Here is a 16,797-nt window from a genome sequence, read left to right on the forward strand (position 1 = left end):
CGCGTATAGAGCCATCCCCCTCCCCCAACTCGGCCAGTCAGATCATCTCTCCCTCCTGCTCTCTCCAGCCTACACCCCCCCTCAGACGCAGTGCCAGGCCCACCATAAGATCTGTTACAACCTGGCCTGAAAATGCACTCTCCAATCTACAGGACTGCTTTACACAGACAAACTGGGACATATTCGAACACCAGGATCTGGAAACTCTCACAGAATCGGTGCTGGACTATATCAAGTTCTGCATCGGAAATGTGACTGTAGACAAAAACATACGGGTTTTCCCAAACCAGAAACCCTGGATGTCCAGCCAGGTCCGCACACTCCTCAGAGCCCGCGATGCTGCCTTCAGGTCAGGTGACAGAGCTCTGTACAGGGCTGCTCGAGCCGATCTGAAAAGTGGTATTAAAAAAGCCAAGGCGGACCATAAGAGGAGCATAGAGTCCCACTTGTCCAGCAATAATACACGGGAGGTATGGCGGGGCATACAAGACATTACCAACTACAGAGGCTGTGCCACAAAGTCAGAAGACCTGAGTGCGCCGCTGGCAGAAAAGCTAAATTGCTTCTTCTCCCGCTTTGAAACATCACAACAGCAGCACTCACCTGCTACAGCCCTGTTTCGACCCTCACCTAGCTCCTGTACTACTCCACTCACTGTAACGGAGCACGATGTCAGACGGGTGCTCCTGGCAGTGAACCCCAAGAAGGCTACCGGCCCAGATGGAGTACCTGGTAAGGTGCTCAAAGCGTGCGCCCACCAGCTCACTGCCATCTTCACCAGAATTTTCAACCTCTCCCTGGCCCAGGCAGTTATTCCGTCCTGCCTAAAATCAGCCACAATCGTCCCTGTGCCGAAGAAGTCTACCATCACCAGCCTTAATGACTACCGTCCTGTGGCCCTCACTCCGGTAATCACGAAGTGCTTCGAGAGGTTGGTCCTCCAGCACATCAAGGTCTATCTACCACCAGACCTCGACCCCCACCAATTCGCCTATCGCCAAAACAGATCCACAGAAGACGCCATCACCGTAGCTCTCCACTCTGTGCTGAGCCATCTGGAGCAGGGGCAGAGCTACGTCCGGATGCTCTTTGTGGATTTTAGTTCAGCCTTTAATACAATCATTCCGGACATTCTCATAGGTAAACTGGTCACTCTCGGCCTCCCCACTGTCACATGTGCCTGGATAAAGGATTTCCTCACCAACCGGCCCCAGACTGTGAGACTCGGCCCCCACCTCTCCTCCACTCGCAGGTTGAGTACCGGTTCCCCACAGGGCTGTGTGCTAAGCCCCCTCTTATACTGTCTCTACACCTACGACTGTAGTCCGGCCCACAACAACAACCGCATCGTCAAATTTGCTGACGACACTACTGTGGTCGGACTTATTTCGAAGGGAGACGAGGCAGCCTACAGAGAGGAAGTCCTGAAGTTGACAACCTGGTGCTCAGAAAACAATCTGGCTCTGAACACCAGGAAAACAAAAGAGCTCATTGTCGACTTCAGGAGGCACAGCACCGACTTAGCCCCCCTACACATCAACGGCGAGTGTGTGGAGAGGGTCAACACCTTCCGGTTTCTCGGCGTCCTTATCTCTGCTGACATCTCCTGGACGGACAACACGACAGCGGTCATCAAGAAGGCTCAGCAGCGGCTGCACTTCCTGAGGGTCCTCAGGAAGCACAACCTGGACTCTAACCTGCTGCTGACCTTCTACCGCTCGTCCATCGAGAGCCTGCTGACATACTGCATTACAGCATGGTATGGCAGCTGCACCATGGCAGACAGGGAGAGGCTTCAGAGGGTAACCAGGACAGCGCAGAGGATCATTGGCTGCCCTCTCCCCTCCCTGATGGACATCTACACCTCCCGCTGCCTTAGCAGGGCAAAGAAGATCATCAAAGACAGCTCCCATCCTGCGTTTGGACTGTTCGACCTGCTGCCCTCTGGAAGGCGCTATAGGTGCATCAAATCCAGGACAAACAGACTCAGGAATAGTTGCTTTCCGAGAATTATATCTACCATAAATTCAAATTCACACATGCACTGACTACACCGCCCAACACGGACTTCCATCTGTATATATGTATATATGATATATGTATATATGTCCCCCCCCCCCCATCTCCCTTCTGTTTTTTTTTTTTTTTTCTGTTTCTTGTTTTTTGTGCTAAATTGTATGTATGCACTGAGTACGAGCAGCTTTCAGTTTCACTGTACATGTATAGTGACAATAAATGGCATATCTATATCTATATCTAATGATTTAGATGATGGGATTAAAAGTAACATCAGCAAATTTGCCGATGACACAAACTGGGTGGCAGTGTGAACAGCAAAGAGGACGCTAGGAGGTTGCAGAGTGACTTGGACAGGTTGAGTGAGTGGGCAGATGCATGGTAGATGCAGTATAATGTACAGTAGATAAATGTGAGGTTATCCACTTTGTTGGACTTCATAACAAGATTTGTGTACGGAAGGTAAATCCCAGGATGGCGGACTGTCATATGAGGAAAGAGTGGGCTTGTATTCATTGGAATTTAGAAGGATGAGAGGGCATCATGTAGAAACGTATACAATTATAAAAGGACTTGACAAGTTAGATGCAGGAAAAATGTTCCCAATGATGGGGGAATCCAGAACCAGGGGCCACATTCAAAGAATAAAGGGGAGGCCATTTAAAACCGAGACAAGAAAAAACTTTTTCTCACAGTGTTGTGAATTTGTGGAATTCTCTGCCATAGAAGGCAGTAGAGGCCAATTCACTGGATGAATTTAAAAGATTTAGATAGAGCTCTAGGGGCTAGCAGGGTCAAGGAATATGGGGAGAAGGCAGGCACGGATTACTGATTGTGGTTGATCAGCCATGATCACAATGAATGTCAGTGCTGGCTCGAAGGGCCGAATGGCCTCCTTATTTTCTATGTTTCTATGACCTGTGGTTTTTAAACTGCCAATATAGGCAGTCTTTGATTGTGAGTCAAGAAAATAAACAAACATTCATAGGATGTTGTATTTAAAAAAATATATTAAAAAATTAAATTAAAAAAGGTTCAGACAGGAGAGCAGCTGTTCTGGTGGCTTTTCGGAAGGGACCGTTTTAGAAGGGGGACAAATGTGGGGAGACTTTGGAGCTCTGATCATCATCGGAATCATCATTTAGAGGCTTTCTTTTAAAAAAGATTTCTTCAATTTGTGACGCATTTGACTGTCTCTTTGAGAGTCGTATGAGCAGCAGCAGTTGGCAGAATGTACACTTGAAACCAGGGGAGCTGAGAATTAGATCGATGTTGTGGTTGTGTACATCGAATACCTCCTTCCCATCCCGATTTACTTAGCTCAAGTCTGCTTTGTAAAGAGGGGACCACTGTTTTTTGGATAGTCAGTGAAGCTGCGTGTGTTTCAAACGGACTTGGGGACCCGGACGACGCTTGGGAGCTGCTTGTGAACATGGGCAAGTACATTCCTTGTTCATCTGGTGAACACTACTTTTGCTTTGCTTTTAGTTTTGTTTATTTTGTTTAGAGATACAGCGTGGAAACAGGCCCTTCGGCCCATCGAGTCCGCGCTGACCAGTGATCTCCGCAAACTAACCCTATTTATTCTACACACACTGGGGACAATTCACAGCTATACCCAAGCCAATTACCCTACAATACGACTTTGGCGTGTGTTGAGGAAACTGAAGATCTCGGAGACAACCCACGGGGTCACAGGGAGAACGTACAAAGTCCGTACATTCAGCACCCATAGTCAGGATTGAACCCGAGTCTCCGGCGCTTTAAGTTTTGTATTTCGGTTTGTGGAGTAAGAGTGTGGAACAAATTGAACAAGGAATTAAAGCAATGTACAAACATGAATCATTTTAAAATGATATATAAAAAAAAATTTTCAAGGGATGATGGTTGGGGATGGAGGGGATGGTTGACAAGTGGGGGTTAATGTTTGGCTACTGCTTTACAATTGTTTACTTATGTTTGGTTACTTCATATATGAAGTTTGTATGTGTATAATAGTTGTATGTATATATATATGTCTGTAGGTATTATGAGAAATTGCCTGGGGTAGTATTATTATTAGTATTATTATTAATTAATTGATTTTTAAATATGGTAGAAGTGTTGGGGAAAAGGGGTGAGATTTAATAAGTTATTCTTCTTCGCACTCCTTTTCGAGCTTGTACAGGCACAGAGTTGGACATTGGAAATTTGCTTTTTGTTCTTTTCATTGCTTGTAAATATTGATTGTAATGTCCAATCGTTTGATAATTTCGATTTTGTTACTATTAATGTCTTTAATGTCTTTACTTGTTTGGAATAAATAAAATAAATAAAGGCATCAACTCTACCATTGTCCTTTTGGACACCGTCCATATTTTCTGGACACTCCTTAATTTGACCGTTCATTCAATGTTGAAACGCACTGTTTACAGCAGCAACAGCAATCAGATTTTGATTTATTAAGTACTGATAACTGTTGTCGAGCCACTCCTTAACGATGACGGCCACTCAGAGCAACACAGCTACCAAGACTCGCCATTGTTGGGAGTTGGAGGGGTAAAAATGGGGTTAAAACAATTTGACAAAATAATCCGACTTTTGAGGCCATCGTAGCCTTGAAGATAGTGGTGAATCTGTTTTCATAGTAAAATGTGAACAGGTGGTGGCTGTAGTTTTGGCTGCATTCCAGCCAGACACTTCTGAATGTTTACAAACTACTAATTGACAGTTATGATCTTTCCGGTACAGGTGCACAACCTTTTATCCGACGATCCAAATAACGAAAACCTCCGAATAGCGACATTTTTTCGGTCCTTGAAGAAAGGTCCTTGAAAACGTTCACCGAGGGTGGCCCGCAGAGGTGACAGCGGAACCTCTGGTCGGTCCTTGAAGAAATGGGAACTAAATCCCCATTCATAAAAGAGAAGATGAGGGTATATTGCGCGGGAGGGTTAATAATTGACAATATGCTGCTACCTGCCAGCTAGACTCACGATACACAGTGTATCGTGAGTCTTGCGTGGGAACTTTTTAACAGCGTGCAGGCAGCAGTAGATTGTCGCTCCCTTCAGTTTCACCCCACCTACACTCCTCTGCTTCCCGGCCATGTGTGTGACCCCTTCCCTCCACTCTCTAGCTCCCCGCTCATTGCACCGGCGCGGGGGCTTTGTACTGTCTTCAAGTCGCGATGCTAGCAGCACAGTGCCAGTCACCGGAGACGTCAGGACCAACGGAACACCGACCCCCAGGCCCACTGCAAGCACGGAGATCCCAGATCAGCAACTCCAGCCCAGCCCCGTTCCAACTCAAACTCACGACCGAGTAACTGCCTGGATCAAGGCGCTGATGAAGCTGAATTTTAGTAAAGAATATAAGAAGATATTAAATTGGTTTCTGGGCTAGCTTACAGCTTATATTTAGTCTCAAATTAGGCTTGCCTCAGGTTGCGGGGTGTGTGAGATAACATTGTCTCCCAAGTGAAGGAGCTAGAGAGATATCTTCACAGTGAGATGCCATAAACCAAATAACCAATGTTTATGGGGGAGGAGGCAATAAAGGAAGAGAGAAATAAACAGTCACATCTTTGTAAACAAATAACCTATGTTTATGAGGGACCAAATGACAGAGGAAGCAGCGACCAGAGCAAGGGTGGTCTATTTGGAGATAAAACAAATGGACAATGTTTTTAGTATATCTTGTACCATGTAAAAAAAAGGTTTGATGTGATGCATTCTGTGGAAACCTTTTCCAGTACTTCTGACCATGACTAATGTCTGTGGAATGTGATAAGGGGACAAAAAACCTATTTAAAGCAATGTAATTCTGTTGTTCAGAGAAGGTGACTGAGCACAGTCAAGTGTCTGCGTTGGCACTTGACTGGAGTTCTCCCTCCCTTCCATCGGCCGATGTTAAGTAAAGTTTTGAACTGGTCTACGAAACAGTTTGTGTGGTGTCTGTTTATTAAGAAGCGAACCTGGTTTAGTAGTTAAGATAAGTAACTTTTTCATTGGCGTAGTTATGCAGGCCTCGCTGGGACCACATCAACGGCTGACTGTGCAAGAGGTTGTGGAGGTTGCCGGGATTGGAAGGGAGATAACTGAGCTCTATCGGCCCCCTTGTAAGACCGACTCCCTAGAAACTCCCGGTGACATCTGTGATCCTTCATCAGAGATTGAATTGGTTCCCTGCCGAGGTTCTTAGCAACAGACAAAGGTAAGACCAGTTGGGCTTTGTATGGTTTTTTTTTTTTAAGAAGGGATTGTGTATGTATTTTTAAGACGGAATTGTGTATGTATTTTTAAGACAGAATTGTGCATGTATTTTTAAGAAAGGTCTTATGTATATTGTTAAGAAGGACGTGAGTGTTTCCTCTCTCTGTCTGTCTCTCTTTGTTTTCTCTTTTTCTCTCTCTCTACTAAGGGCTCATCAGCCTTGTTGAGATATCCGTGATTTGTCGGGTTGAGATACGGGGGTTGAGGTGTGTGTCTGGCTTATTGAGACATCCGTAGAGTTGTCGGGTTGAGAAATAAGTGACGTTGTATATTACAGTATTAAGAGGTCTGCCAAGTTGAAAAAAAACTGGGGTCTCAGTTAGCGGGTCTGCTTCGTTGAGACACTTGGGTCGTATATTAAAGAGTTAAAAAGTCAGCCAAATTGAGAAACTGGGGTCTCATTTAGTGGGTCAGCCTGGTTGATATATTTGGGACGATTCGGAATTAAGAAGTCTGTTTTCTCTCTCTCTCTCTTTCTATCTATCTATGGGGAATGCTATGGATACCGGTCCTATATATGTGTTATTTGAATCCTATGTATAATAAGAAATTTAGAATGTTAAGTTACAAGTTGAACAAATGGTTAGGGGATGAAGCCTGGCCTGTAGGGGGCACATGGAATGTTGAGACAATTAAATAAGCAGAGGTGTTGATATGGGAAAGGAAGACAGGAATGCACTAGAAAGCCGATTTAAAATAGACTTTAATTTACAGCAATTGAACACTGAATTCCTTCCATTTGGCCTATAAATTGATGTAAATGAGATTTAAAAATCATGTTTTATTGTGAATTATTTTGTGAATATAATTTGGACACTTAGGCTGTTTAAAAATGTTAATCATTTATTGAGAAATGGATAGATGTTTAGATCTCATCATTTTGTAACTTTGCTGGATAGAGTTCAGAAACAAGGATAGCATTAGGAAAGGATGGAAATTATTGCAACTAGAATGCCAGTGGGCAGAGGAACAAGAGAATAGAATTAAAAGACAGACAGGAGGTGAGAAACAGGTGATGGTTCGTAAACAATAAACCCAGTACTGGTAAATCCTCTGGAGGAGACTTCATGTCTGGCACGACGACCCTATTTGGTAATGAAAATGAGGAGGAGTTAGATAATCTTGTGAGATGTCCACCTCCCTATGCCCTACCAGTAGCAATGGCATCTTTACCTGGGACAGTTCCATCAGTAACATCCCTATAACTTGAAGTTCTGACCTTACAAAGCTCTCCAGGATTGGGAGCAGGGGAATGCCTTTCTGTGTGTAATTTGTTTAAGGCATTGATGCTACCAGAACAGCTGATCATTGTTAAATGTACTGCACACACGGGTGCTGGGGACCCTATAGCAAAAGGCAATGGGTTGCTGATAGTGTATCCAAGCAAGCAGCCTGTACATCCAAATGCATAGTGACAGCAGCTAAACAGATGCTAGCAAATAGAACGGTCCTGCCAAACATGAGGGAGGTATGTACATTACAGAGGGACGCCTCTTGTATATAATAATAACTATGGAAACAAGAGGGCTGTGCCATTGATTCAGCACACCCCGCTTGGACAAGTTGGTGTATACGATACATTTTTACCCGTCTTACCCATGCTGGTAAGGAGGGAATGATAGGATAACAAAGGAAATGTGGTGGCACCCGAAAATTTGATGAGGCACTGAAGCAGGCCTCTGAATGTAAAATTTGCCAATGAAACAATCCAGGCAAACTAATTAGGATACCCTCAGGGGTGACACCCAATGCCATCACGATCGTTTGAATGCATACAGATTGGTTTTATTGAAATGCCAATGGCCCAGTGTTATAAATATTGCGTAGTGATTTTAGATTTATTTAGTAGGTGGAGTGAAGCTCTACCAACCACCAATAATAAGGAAAATTTGCACATTTTAATATCTGACAGAAATTCACTGTACACACCACCCACAGATATCTGGGATGGTGGAAAGAGTCAATGGGGATTGCAAAACAAAATTACCCTGGAGGTAAATCCTTTTTCTGACAAGCAACTATGTTATAAAAAATTGGGGACTAATTGCCAGGTTATTTCCAGTCTCAGCTGATAGAATCCTTGTTATGTCCCAAACTAGGCAATTGAATCAATGTGGATTCCCAGCCTGAAAGTATATTTCGGGTTTATATATAAGTACTGATGAGGGATGGAGTAGGATGAAGGGCTTTGGATTTCTGGCATTGTGGCTATTTCCAGGGACCTTTCTACAGATCGGAAAGGTTGTACCCCAGCAGCACAGGAACATTATCCCCACAGAGGTTTGCCAGTGCTGTTGGGAGAATTTAAACTAGCTTGGCAGGGGGATGGGAACAAAAGGAAATTTAAGAAGGAAAGTTGGAAAATAAAGATTAGACAACTGGAAAGCAAAATAAATAGGCAGTGGAAACAAAAACAAGTAGTAAATTAGGTTGGAGTATATAAAAATGAGGAAAAATAAGGCAATGTACTTAATTGCGTACGGCATTGCAATAAGGTAGATAAATTAACAGCACAAATAAAATGTAAATGAAGCAAGATTACTGTTTTCAAGGAAAAAAAAGATGTTGCTGTAGCATGTGCTGTGTGAGAGAAATGAAGGTAGATGAAAAATTGTCTGATGACTTACAAAAGGAGGTTTGAAGGAACTCACAATGAGGGATGAAAGGTGAGAAGATAAAGTAGATTGGGGAAGAGAACATATGGGAGAATTGAATATTTAGGTGGGGAGAGCCTCTTTGAATATAATCGGATTAAAGGATAAATTCGCAGGGAAGTGTTAAGAAGGGACTGGAGATACTGGAGGATCAAAGGAGGACAAAAGTGCTGGAGAAACAGCTGGTGAACAAGATTCACAACCTTTTATTGATGCAGGAAAAGATGCGGTGTCCACCCCCTGGAGAGTGGGGGGAAGCCACCAACAGGCCCTGGGCAATTAACTAATTATGTATGGTCGGCAATTAACCCATGTCTTGCCAGATCTACATTCGCAGGTTGGAGGAGCTTTGCTGGGAGCCATAAAAGCTATACGATGACGGGGGTGCTGGGACAAGAAGAAATTGAGACTGTTGAAAGAACAACCAAGTGTTGCTAACGACATGAACTGCTGTAAAGATTGAAGATCATCATCGCTGGATACATTTGATTGACTGTGAACAGTTTGTGGAAACAAGGACGATGGGCTATTGATGTTCCTTTATTCTGGGGTGGCCCAGCCCACATGGACTGAACTTTCTTCAGAATGGCAAACTTGCGGACTAACCCACATTTAAAGGATGGTACACACCTCCTTTTAAACAAGATTGAAGTCAAACATGACAAGCGCAGCAAAGATACCCTGACTACAGACAGTAAGAGGTCTGCAAAGGCCAGTTAAATCTACCTGTTTTTGCCACAACCAAGGCACTGGTGTATTTTAAGGAAACAGTATGTTGGTGACAGGGCATTGTTATGTTGCAAATGCAGTGTCACACAAGAGAAGCATGAACCAGTTACACCAGCACACAGGGAAATCCAAATGAAGCCGAATAAAGGCTGAGCAATTTTTATGATCCTTTTCTTGTCCTATGGTAGTATATTAGTGTCACATCCAGGGGAGGTTGGTGGCCATTTAAAATGTTTGGAGGGACTTGTGAAACGATTGTCCACTATGAATTGATTGTGTTACTAGTGTACTATTAATTTGTCTGATGAGATGCTTATGGCCTTTCGTATGTACTCAGCAAGGACTGTAGTTGTTATCAAAATTTTGATAAAAGGATGGAATGATGAAGCTGAATTTTAGTAAAGAATATAAGAAGATATTAAATTGGTTTCTGGGCTAGCTTACAGCTTATATTTAGTCTCAAATTAGGCTTGCCTCAGGTTGCGGGGTGTGTGAGATAACATTGTCTCCCAAGTGAAGGAGCTAGAGAGATATCTTCACAGTGAGATGCCATAAACCAAATAACCAATGTTTATGGGGGAGGAGGCAATAAAGGAAGAGAGAAATAAACAGTCACATCTTTGTAAACAAATAACCTATGTTTATGAGGGACCAAATGACAGAGGAAGCAGCGACCAGAGCAAGGGTGGTCTATTTGGAGATAAAACAAATGGACAATGTTTTTAGTATATCTTGTACCATGTAAAAAAAAGGTTTGATGTGATGCATTCTGTGGAAACCTTTTCCAGTACTTCTGACCATGACTAATGTCTGTGGAATGTGATAAGGGGACAAAAAACCTATTTAAAGCAATGTAATTCTGTTGTTCAGAGAAGGTGACTGAGCACAGTCAAGTGTCTGTGTTGGCACTTGACTGGAGTTCTCCCTCCCTTCCATCGGCCGATGTTAAGTAAAGTTTTGAACTGGTCTACCAAACAGTTTGTGTGGTGTCTGTTTATTAAGAAGCGAACCTGGTTTAGTAGTTAAGATAAGTAACTTTTTCAGCGCAAACTCGCGACCTTGCGGATATGAGCCGAACACTCTACCACTGAGCCAGCCATTAAAGTCTACGCTAAAAAAATTCCATTCCCAAGACCGACAAATTCTGAATTACGAAAAGTGTCTGGTCCCAAGGCTTTCGGATAAAAGGTTGTGCACCTGTACTTGTAACTTTGATTGTTTTAGAAACATAGAAAATAGGTGCAGGAGTAGGCCATTCGGCCCTTCGAGCCTGCACCGCCATTCGATATGATCATGGCTGATCATCCAACTCTGTATCCCATCCCTGCCTTCTCTCCATACCCCCTGATCACTTTAGCCACACGGGCCACATCTAACTCCCTCTTAAATTTAGCCAATGAACTGTCCTCAACTACCTTCTGGGGCAGAGAATTCCACAGATTCACCACTCTGTGTGAAAAATGTTTTTCTCATCTCGGTCCTAAAAGATTTCCCCCTTATCCTTAAACTGTGACCCCTTGTTCTGGACTTCCCCAATATCGGGAACAATCTTCCTGCATCTAGCCTGTCCAACCCCTTAAACTGGGATTGCGTTATTTACAGTAATAGCGTTCAGATCTTGGTTTGTAACAATTTGAAAAGCTTTGTTGAGTCTTGTTTGATATTTAATCACCCACAACAGAGGGGGGAGGGTTGGTTGCGGGTGGGATCTCCCTGTCGCTTTACTCCTGAGCCTGCCCACCGTGATCATTCACAGGTCCAGGCAGCGGGCAGTCGAGGATCCTGCCCAAGTCGACTGCCTTTCCCTCTTGCGGGTCTAATTCCGTGCCCGTGGGTCCCTGGAGAGGGAACACATGTTGCCCGCAGGGACTCCAGAGGCCTTCTGTGAACACTACTTGGTACATCGTGCCTACGGATGAATCTACTTCTTATCGAGTCCACACACAAGATTAGAAGTTGTTCAGCTAGATTTGAACACACGTCTCGGCATCTACGTACAATGGTGCCTGACGTGCTTCTTGTGCATGGTGGTGGAAAGATTGGTGAAACATAGAAAATAGGTTCAGGAGGAGATCATTCGGCCCTTCGAGCCAGCACCGCCATTCGATATGATCATGGCTGATCGTCCCCTATCAATAACCCGTGCCTGCCTTCTCCCCATATCCTTGATTCCTCTAGCCCCTAGAGCTCTATCTAACTCTCTCTTAAATCCATCCAGTAACATGGCCTCCACTGCTCTCTGTAGCAGGGAATTTCACAACTCTCTGGATGAAAATGTTTTTTCTCATCTAAGTCTTAAATGGCCTCCCCTTTAAGATTGTGGCCCCTGGTTCTGGGATCGCCCAACATTGGGAACATTTTTCCTGCATCTAGCTTGTCCGATCCTTGTATGAAAACAGGGCCACGACGTGAACCCTCTTTCCTTGATACCATTGTCATTTGATAACTGATTGAAGTTTGTAAACTGCTCTTTGGCAGTATTGATCCTTCCAGTACGTACTGTTATTATGAAGTGAAGTAAAATAAAGTCTATTTGTACATAAAAAAAGGGTCAGACACAGTGAAGCTCCCTCTACACCCTCCCATCACACACTCCTGCGGGTCAGACAGAGTGAAGCTCCCTCTACACCCTCCCATCACACACTACTGTGGGTCAGACAGAGTGGCGGTCCCCCCAGCCACTCCTTGCTGCCTGTATGGTGTTTATAGTTAGCGGGGTGCATCACCACGGGTACTCACCTCACTGTCCTGAGCTGTGAGGCTGGCACCATTGTCGACGAGCACGTGTGCGACACTCAGAAATCCGTTGGCAAGGGCATCGTGTAGAACCGTGGTGCCACCGCACTGACTGTCCTCCTCGTTGTTGGGTGACACTCCCTTGTTCAGCAGCAGGTTGACGATCTCTGTAACCAGAACTCCGTTACTGTCACCACCTCCCGCACGCAGCACCAGGGCCTTCTGCCCATCCAACCCCTCGCTCCCATCTCCAGCCCTGCAAACGGCAATCCCACCTTTTGCTGAAATCCTGGGGTGACCCTACTTCCTACTGCCCCATGTGTGAGAGGGGCAAAGGCAAAGAGGCCCGGGACCGTTGGAGAGCAGTGGAGGAGGGTCAGGGCGGTGAGTACTTAAATCGGACGCGGGGCTTGTTTTCACAGAGGCCCGGGACCGTTGGTGAGCAGTGGAGAAGGGTCAGGGCTTTTTTTTTACCAAAATCCGTAACGTTCCACACTCCATAGGGAGGGTTCTGGTGGAAGCCGCTGATTGGTGGAAGCAGACTAGAGGAAGCAGCTGATTGTGTGCAACCTCAGGTTAGCATTTGTGCTTTCTGGTTAAAGGTGCAGTGCTTTAGTAAAGGTACAGTGAGCTAAGGGTACAGTGGGCTAAAGGTACAGTGGGTTAAAGGTGCAGTGCTTTAGTAAAGGTACAGTGAGCCAAGGGTACAGTGGGCTAAAGGTACAGTGCTTTTTGTTTATATAATAAAGGTGCAGTTTAAAGGTCACGAGGGAGCAGCTGTTGCGAGTCAGATACCTGCTGATTTCTCCCAGCAGTTTCTATTGTATTATACTGGTATCAGATCCAGGGTAAGGCGGGAGAATGACAGTCAGAGCAGTGTACTGTTCTGGATGTCAGATGTGGGAGGTCATGGTGTCGGATGGCCCTCCAGACGTCCACATCTGCACCAGGTGCAGCGAGATGGGGCTCCTAAGGGACCGTATTAGGATCCTGGAGCAGCAGCTCGATGACCTCTGTCTGATCAGGGAGAGTGAGGAGGTCATAGAGGGGAGTTATAGGGAGGTGGTCACTCCAAAACCACGGGAGAGAGACATGTGGGTCACGTTAAGGAAGGGCAAGGCGCAGAGGCAGGAACGAGTGAGTACTCCAATGTCGGTACACCTCACAAATAAGTACTCCTGTTTGAGTACGGATGGGGGTGACAGCCTACCCGGGGGTAGTGACAGCGGACGGGCCTCCAGCACAGAGACCGGCCCTGTTGCTCCAAAAGCTAGGGAAAAAAAGAGGGCAATAGTAATTGGGGACTCTATTGTTAGGGGGTCGGATAGGCGATTCTGTGGACGCAGTCGGGAGACCAGGATGGTGGTCTGCCTCCCTGGTGCCAGGGTCTCGGACGTGTCTCAACGCATCCAAGATATCCTTAAATCAGAGGGAGAGGAGCCTGAGGTCGTGGTACATATAGGTACCAATGACATAGATAAAAAAAAGGGAAGAGTTCCTGAAGGGAGGATTTAGGGAGTTGGGAGGAGAGTTAAGAAAAAGGACCAAAAAGGTAACCATATCAGGATTACTGCCTGTGCCACGCGACAGTGAGAGTAGGAATGGAGCGAGGTGGAGGATAAATGCGTGGCTGAAAGACTGGTGCAGAGGGCAGGGATTCAAGTTCCTGGATCATTGGGACTTCTTTTGGGGAAGGTGGGACCGGTACAGAAAGGATGGATTACACTTGAACCCGAGGGGGACCAATATCCTAGCGGGGAAATTTGCAAAGGCTGCAGGGGAGACTTTAAACTAGAATGGTTGGGACGAGGGACTCAAATAGCGAAAGGTAGTAGACAGAATGGGAGGCAGAAGTGGACAGCTTTGCAGGATATGGGACTCTTCTTGGAGGGGCAAGAGTGTGGAGCTCAGAACTGTAGAAAGGATCAGGGGTTGCAGCTTGGCCAGGATAGCATGGGAGGGCTCAGTCAGGGATTAGTAGTTGGGATTGAGAAGTGGGAAAGGTCGTAGCAACACTTGTAGGGTTGTTTATAGACGGAGATGTTTGTGGGAAAAAGAATGGGGGAGGGGGGTTGATGCAAGGACATTGCCAAATTAGATCTCATACCAGCAGGCTACCGTACCCAGTCCCCCTTGTGGAGTTCCGAGGGGAAAATAGACATTCCAACACAAGCACTGGGAACAACACAGGCAGGGAAAGCTGAAACCAAAGCAATTTAGGGGCTGGCAGAAGTCTAGGGGAGGGGGAGAGGGCAGGGCTTTGGGGGCATTGCACACGCGACCTGGGAAGGTGTGACCTACCAAAGGAGGTGTTGACAAGCAGCACCAATCAGCGTTATGTAAAGGACCCGGAGGGAGAGCATTCTAAGACCGGTTGGGGCCCGGGGATCCAGCCAGAATTGAACGAACAAAAGCAGGAAGCAGACAATCATCGACAAAGAGGAAAAAAAATATGGCAGAGGGGAGCGGGGGATCAACACAGATTGGTGCGACCTGGCACCAGGCGGTGAGGTTGGGAGGATGTTCAACATCAGGACAAGGTGTGGTGTTGTGATTGGAAAAATGGGGGGGATTTCTCATTCAGGTGAGCATAGAATTTTTCAATAGACGGTATTTGGCCAACCTTAAAGAGGGAGGCTATGCTGGTGGCAATTAAGTTGGCTGGGGAAATGGAACTTGTATTGTAAAATGCAGAAACGGAACAGGAAGGGCTGGGGGTCCTGTTATAGATGTTGCCGTGTGAATCAAAAAATTTTGTTACGAACAGTTGGGTAAGTATTATATACCGCCAGGGGGAAAAAGAATTGGAAAAGAGCAAATTAGTAAGGAGGATTAGCAGATACTAGTAGTAAGCACAAGGTAGTGATTGGGAGATTAACATTTCCAGACAATAGACTGGGGAAAATAAATTCTGCTAAATGGGCCGGAAGGGTTGAGTTGTCGTTAAAATGTGGGTGGAGGGATAGTATTTTTGCAGCAATGGAGAATCCTTTTGCAGGTATATTAGGTTATACAGAGGCAGTGCAGTGTGGACCTCCTGTAGGAAATGAGACGGGAACAGGTATGCGGGAGGAGTTATGCGTTGAGGGAGCACTCGGGTCCAGTGATTGCCAATGACCATTAGTTTCAATAATGAGGAAATTATGGAGAGCGGGTCAGAATGGGACCTAGGGTTGATTTTTAAATTGGAGAAAGGCTAACTTTGAGGGATGCGAAGATGATTGCTTGGAGGAAACTGGGGACATTTGTTTTGGTAAGAAAGATGTAGAAGAGAAATGGAGGACATTTAAAGGGGGCATTTTAAGAGTACAAAATCGTTATGTCCCTGTTCGGTTGAAAGGAAACAGTAAAAATTGGAAGAGAGCCCTGGTTTCAAGGGAAAAATTGCGCATCTTGTTTTTCAACTTCGGATGGAAAAAAAGTTGTTCGGAAAAAGAGGGAGATCTACAATAATTTATAGGGCAGCATGAAAGTAAATGAGGTGCCCTTTGCGGAGTGAGTATAAGGAATGTAAAAAAGAATTCTTAAAGAAAGAAATTAGAAAAAGCTCTAAAAGAAGATATGAGGTTTGCTTTGGCAAGTAAGGTGAAAGTCAAATCCAAAGGGGTTTTTCTACAGCTATTATAATAGCACCAAAAGGATAAGGAGGAACGAGGCCATAAAATTGGACCATTGGAGAAGACAACCAGAGTGGGACAAGCTATCTGCAGAGCCAAAAGGAGAATGGGGGGCAGATATTGAACAATTTTTTTTGCTTCGGTATTTCACCAAGGAGAAGGATATTGAATTATGTGAACGGTAAGGGGAAACTAACGTCTAGATAGAGTAGCTATGGATAACTATGAGGTTCAAAGTTAAAAGTAAGTACTGAACAACCTTTTGAAAAATATAAAAGTGGATAAGTTCTCCAGGGTCCTGACAGGATATTCCCTAGGACATTGAGGGGAAGTTAGTGTAGAAGGTAGAAATAAGGCCGGGGGCTCTATGGACAGAAATATTTCAAATTGTCATTAGAAAACGGGAATATAGTCCCCGAGATTGGCCAAATGGTACTGCGGCATTGTTCTATGTTTTTATGCTGGCATTTGTTCCATTCTAAAAAAGGGGTTCTCTAAGAGTAAAACCTAGCAATTTAAGACCTGTAGTTTTGACTTCAGTGGTGGGGCAAATAATGGAAAAAAGATACTTAGAGGATAAATATTATATAAGCATCTAGATAAACACGGGGTCTGGATTTAGGAACAGTCAACATGGGATTTGTGCCGGGAAGGTCATGTTTGACTAATCTTCTTGAATTTTTTGAAGAAGAGGTTACTAGGGAAATTGACGAGGTCGTTAAAAAAAGAAGTGGATGTTGTACTATATAGGAAGCAGTAACTTTTAGTAAGGCCTTTGAACAAGGTTCCTCA

The 16,797-nt window shown here is 44.9% G+C and overlaps 1 protein-coding gene across 1 annotated transcript in view; it reads right to left on the minus strand.

The window, feature by feature from the left end:
- LOC129694956 (uncharacterized) overlaps window positions 1-16,797 on the minus strand; it is a gene marked incomplete at its 5' end in the record, with an annotated part of 43,784 nt that overhangs the window by 15,603 nt on the left and 11,384 nt on the right. Inside the window, one exon of the mRNA XM_055631697.1 lies at window positions 12,392-12,555. Within this exon, the coding sequence (XP_055487672.1) occupies window positions 12,392-12,555 (164 nt within the window). The remainder of the gene's footprint in view (window positions 1-12,391; window positions 12,556-16,797) is intronic.

The sequence above is a fragment of the Leucoraja erinacea genome, unplaced genomic scaffold (assembly GCF_028641065.1).
Source record: "Leucoraja erinacea ecotype New England unplaced genomic scaffold, Leri_hhj_1 Leri_871S, whole genome shotgun sequence".
Lineage (NCBI taxonomy): Eukaryota > Metazoa > Chordata > Chondrichthyes > Rajiformes > Rajidae > Leucoraja > Leucoraja erinaceus.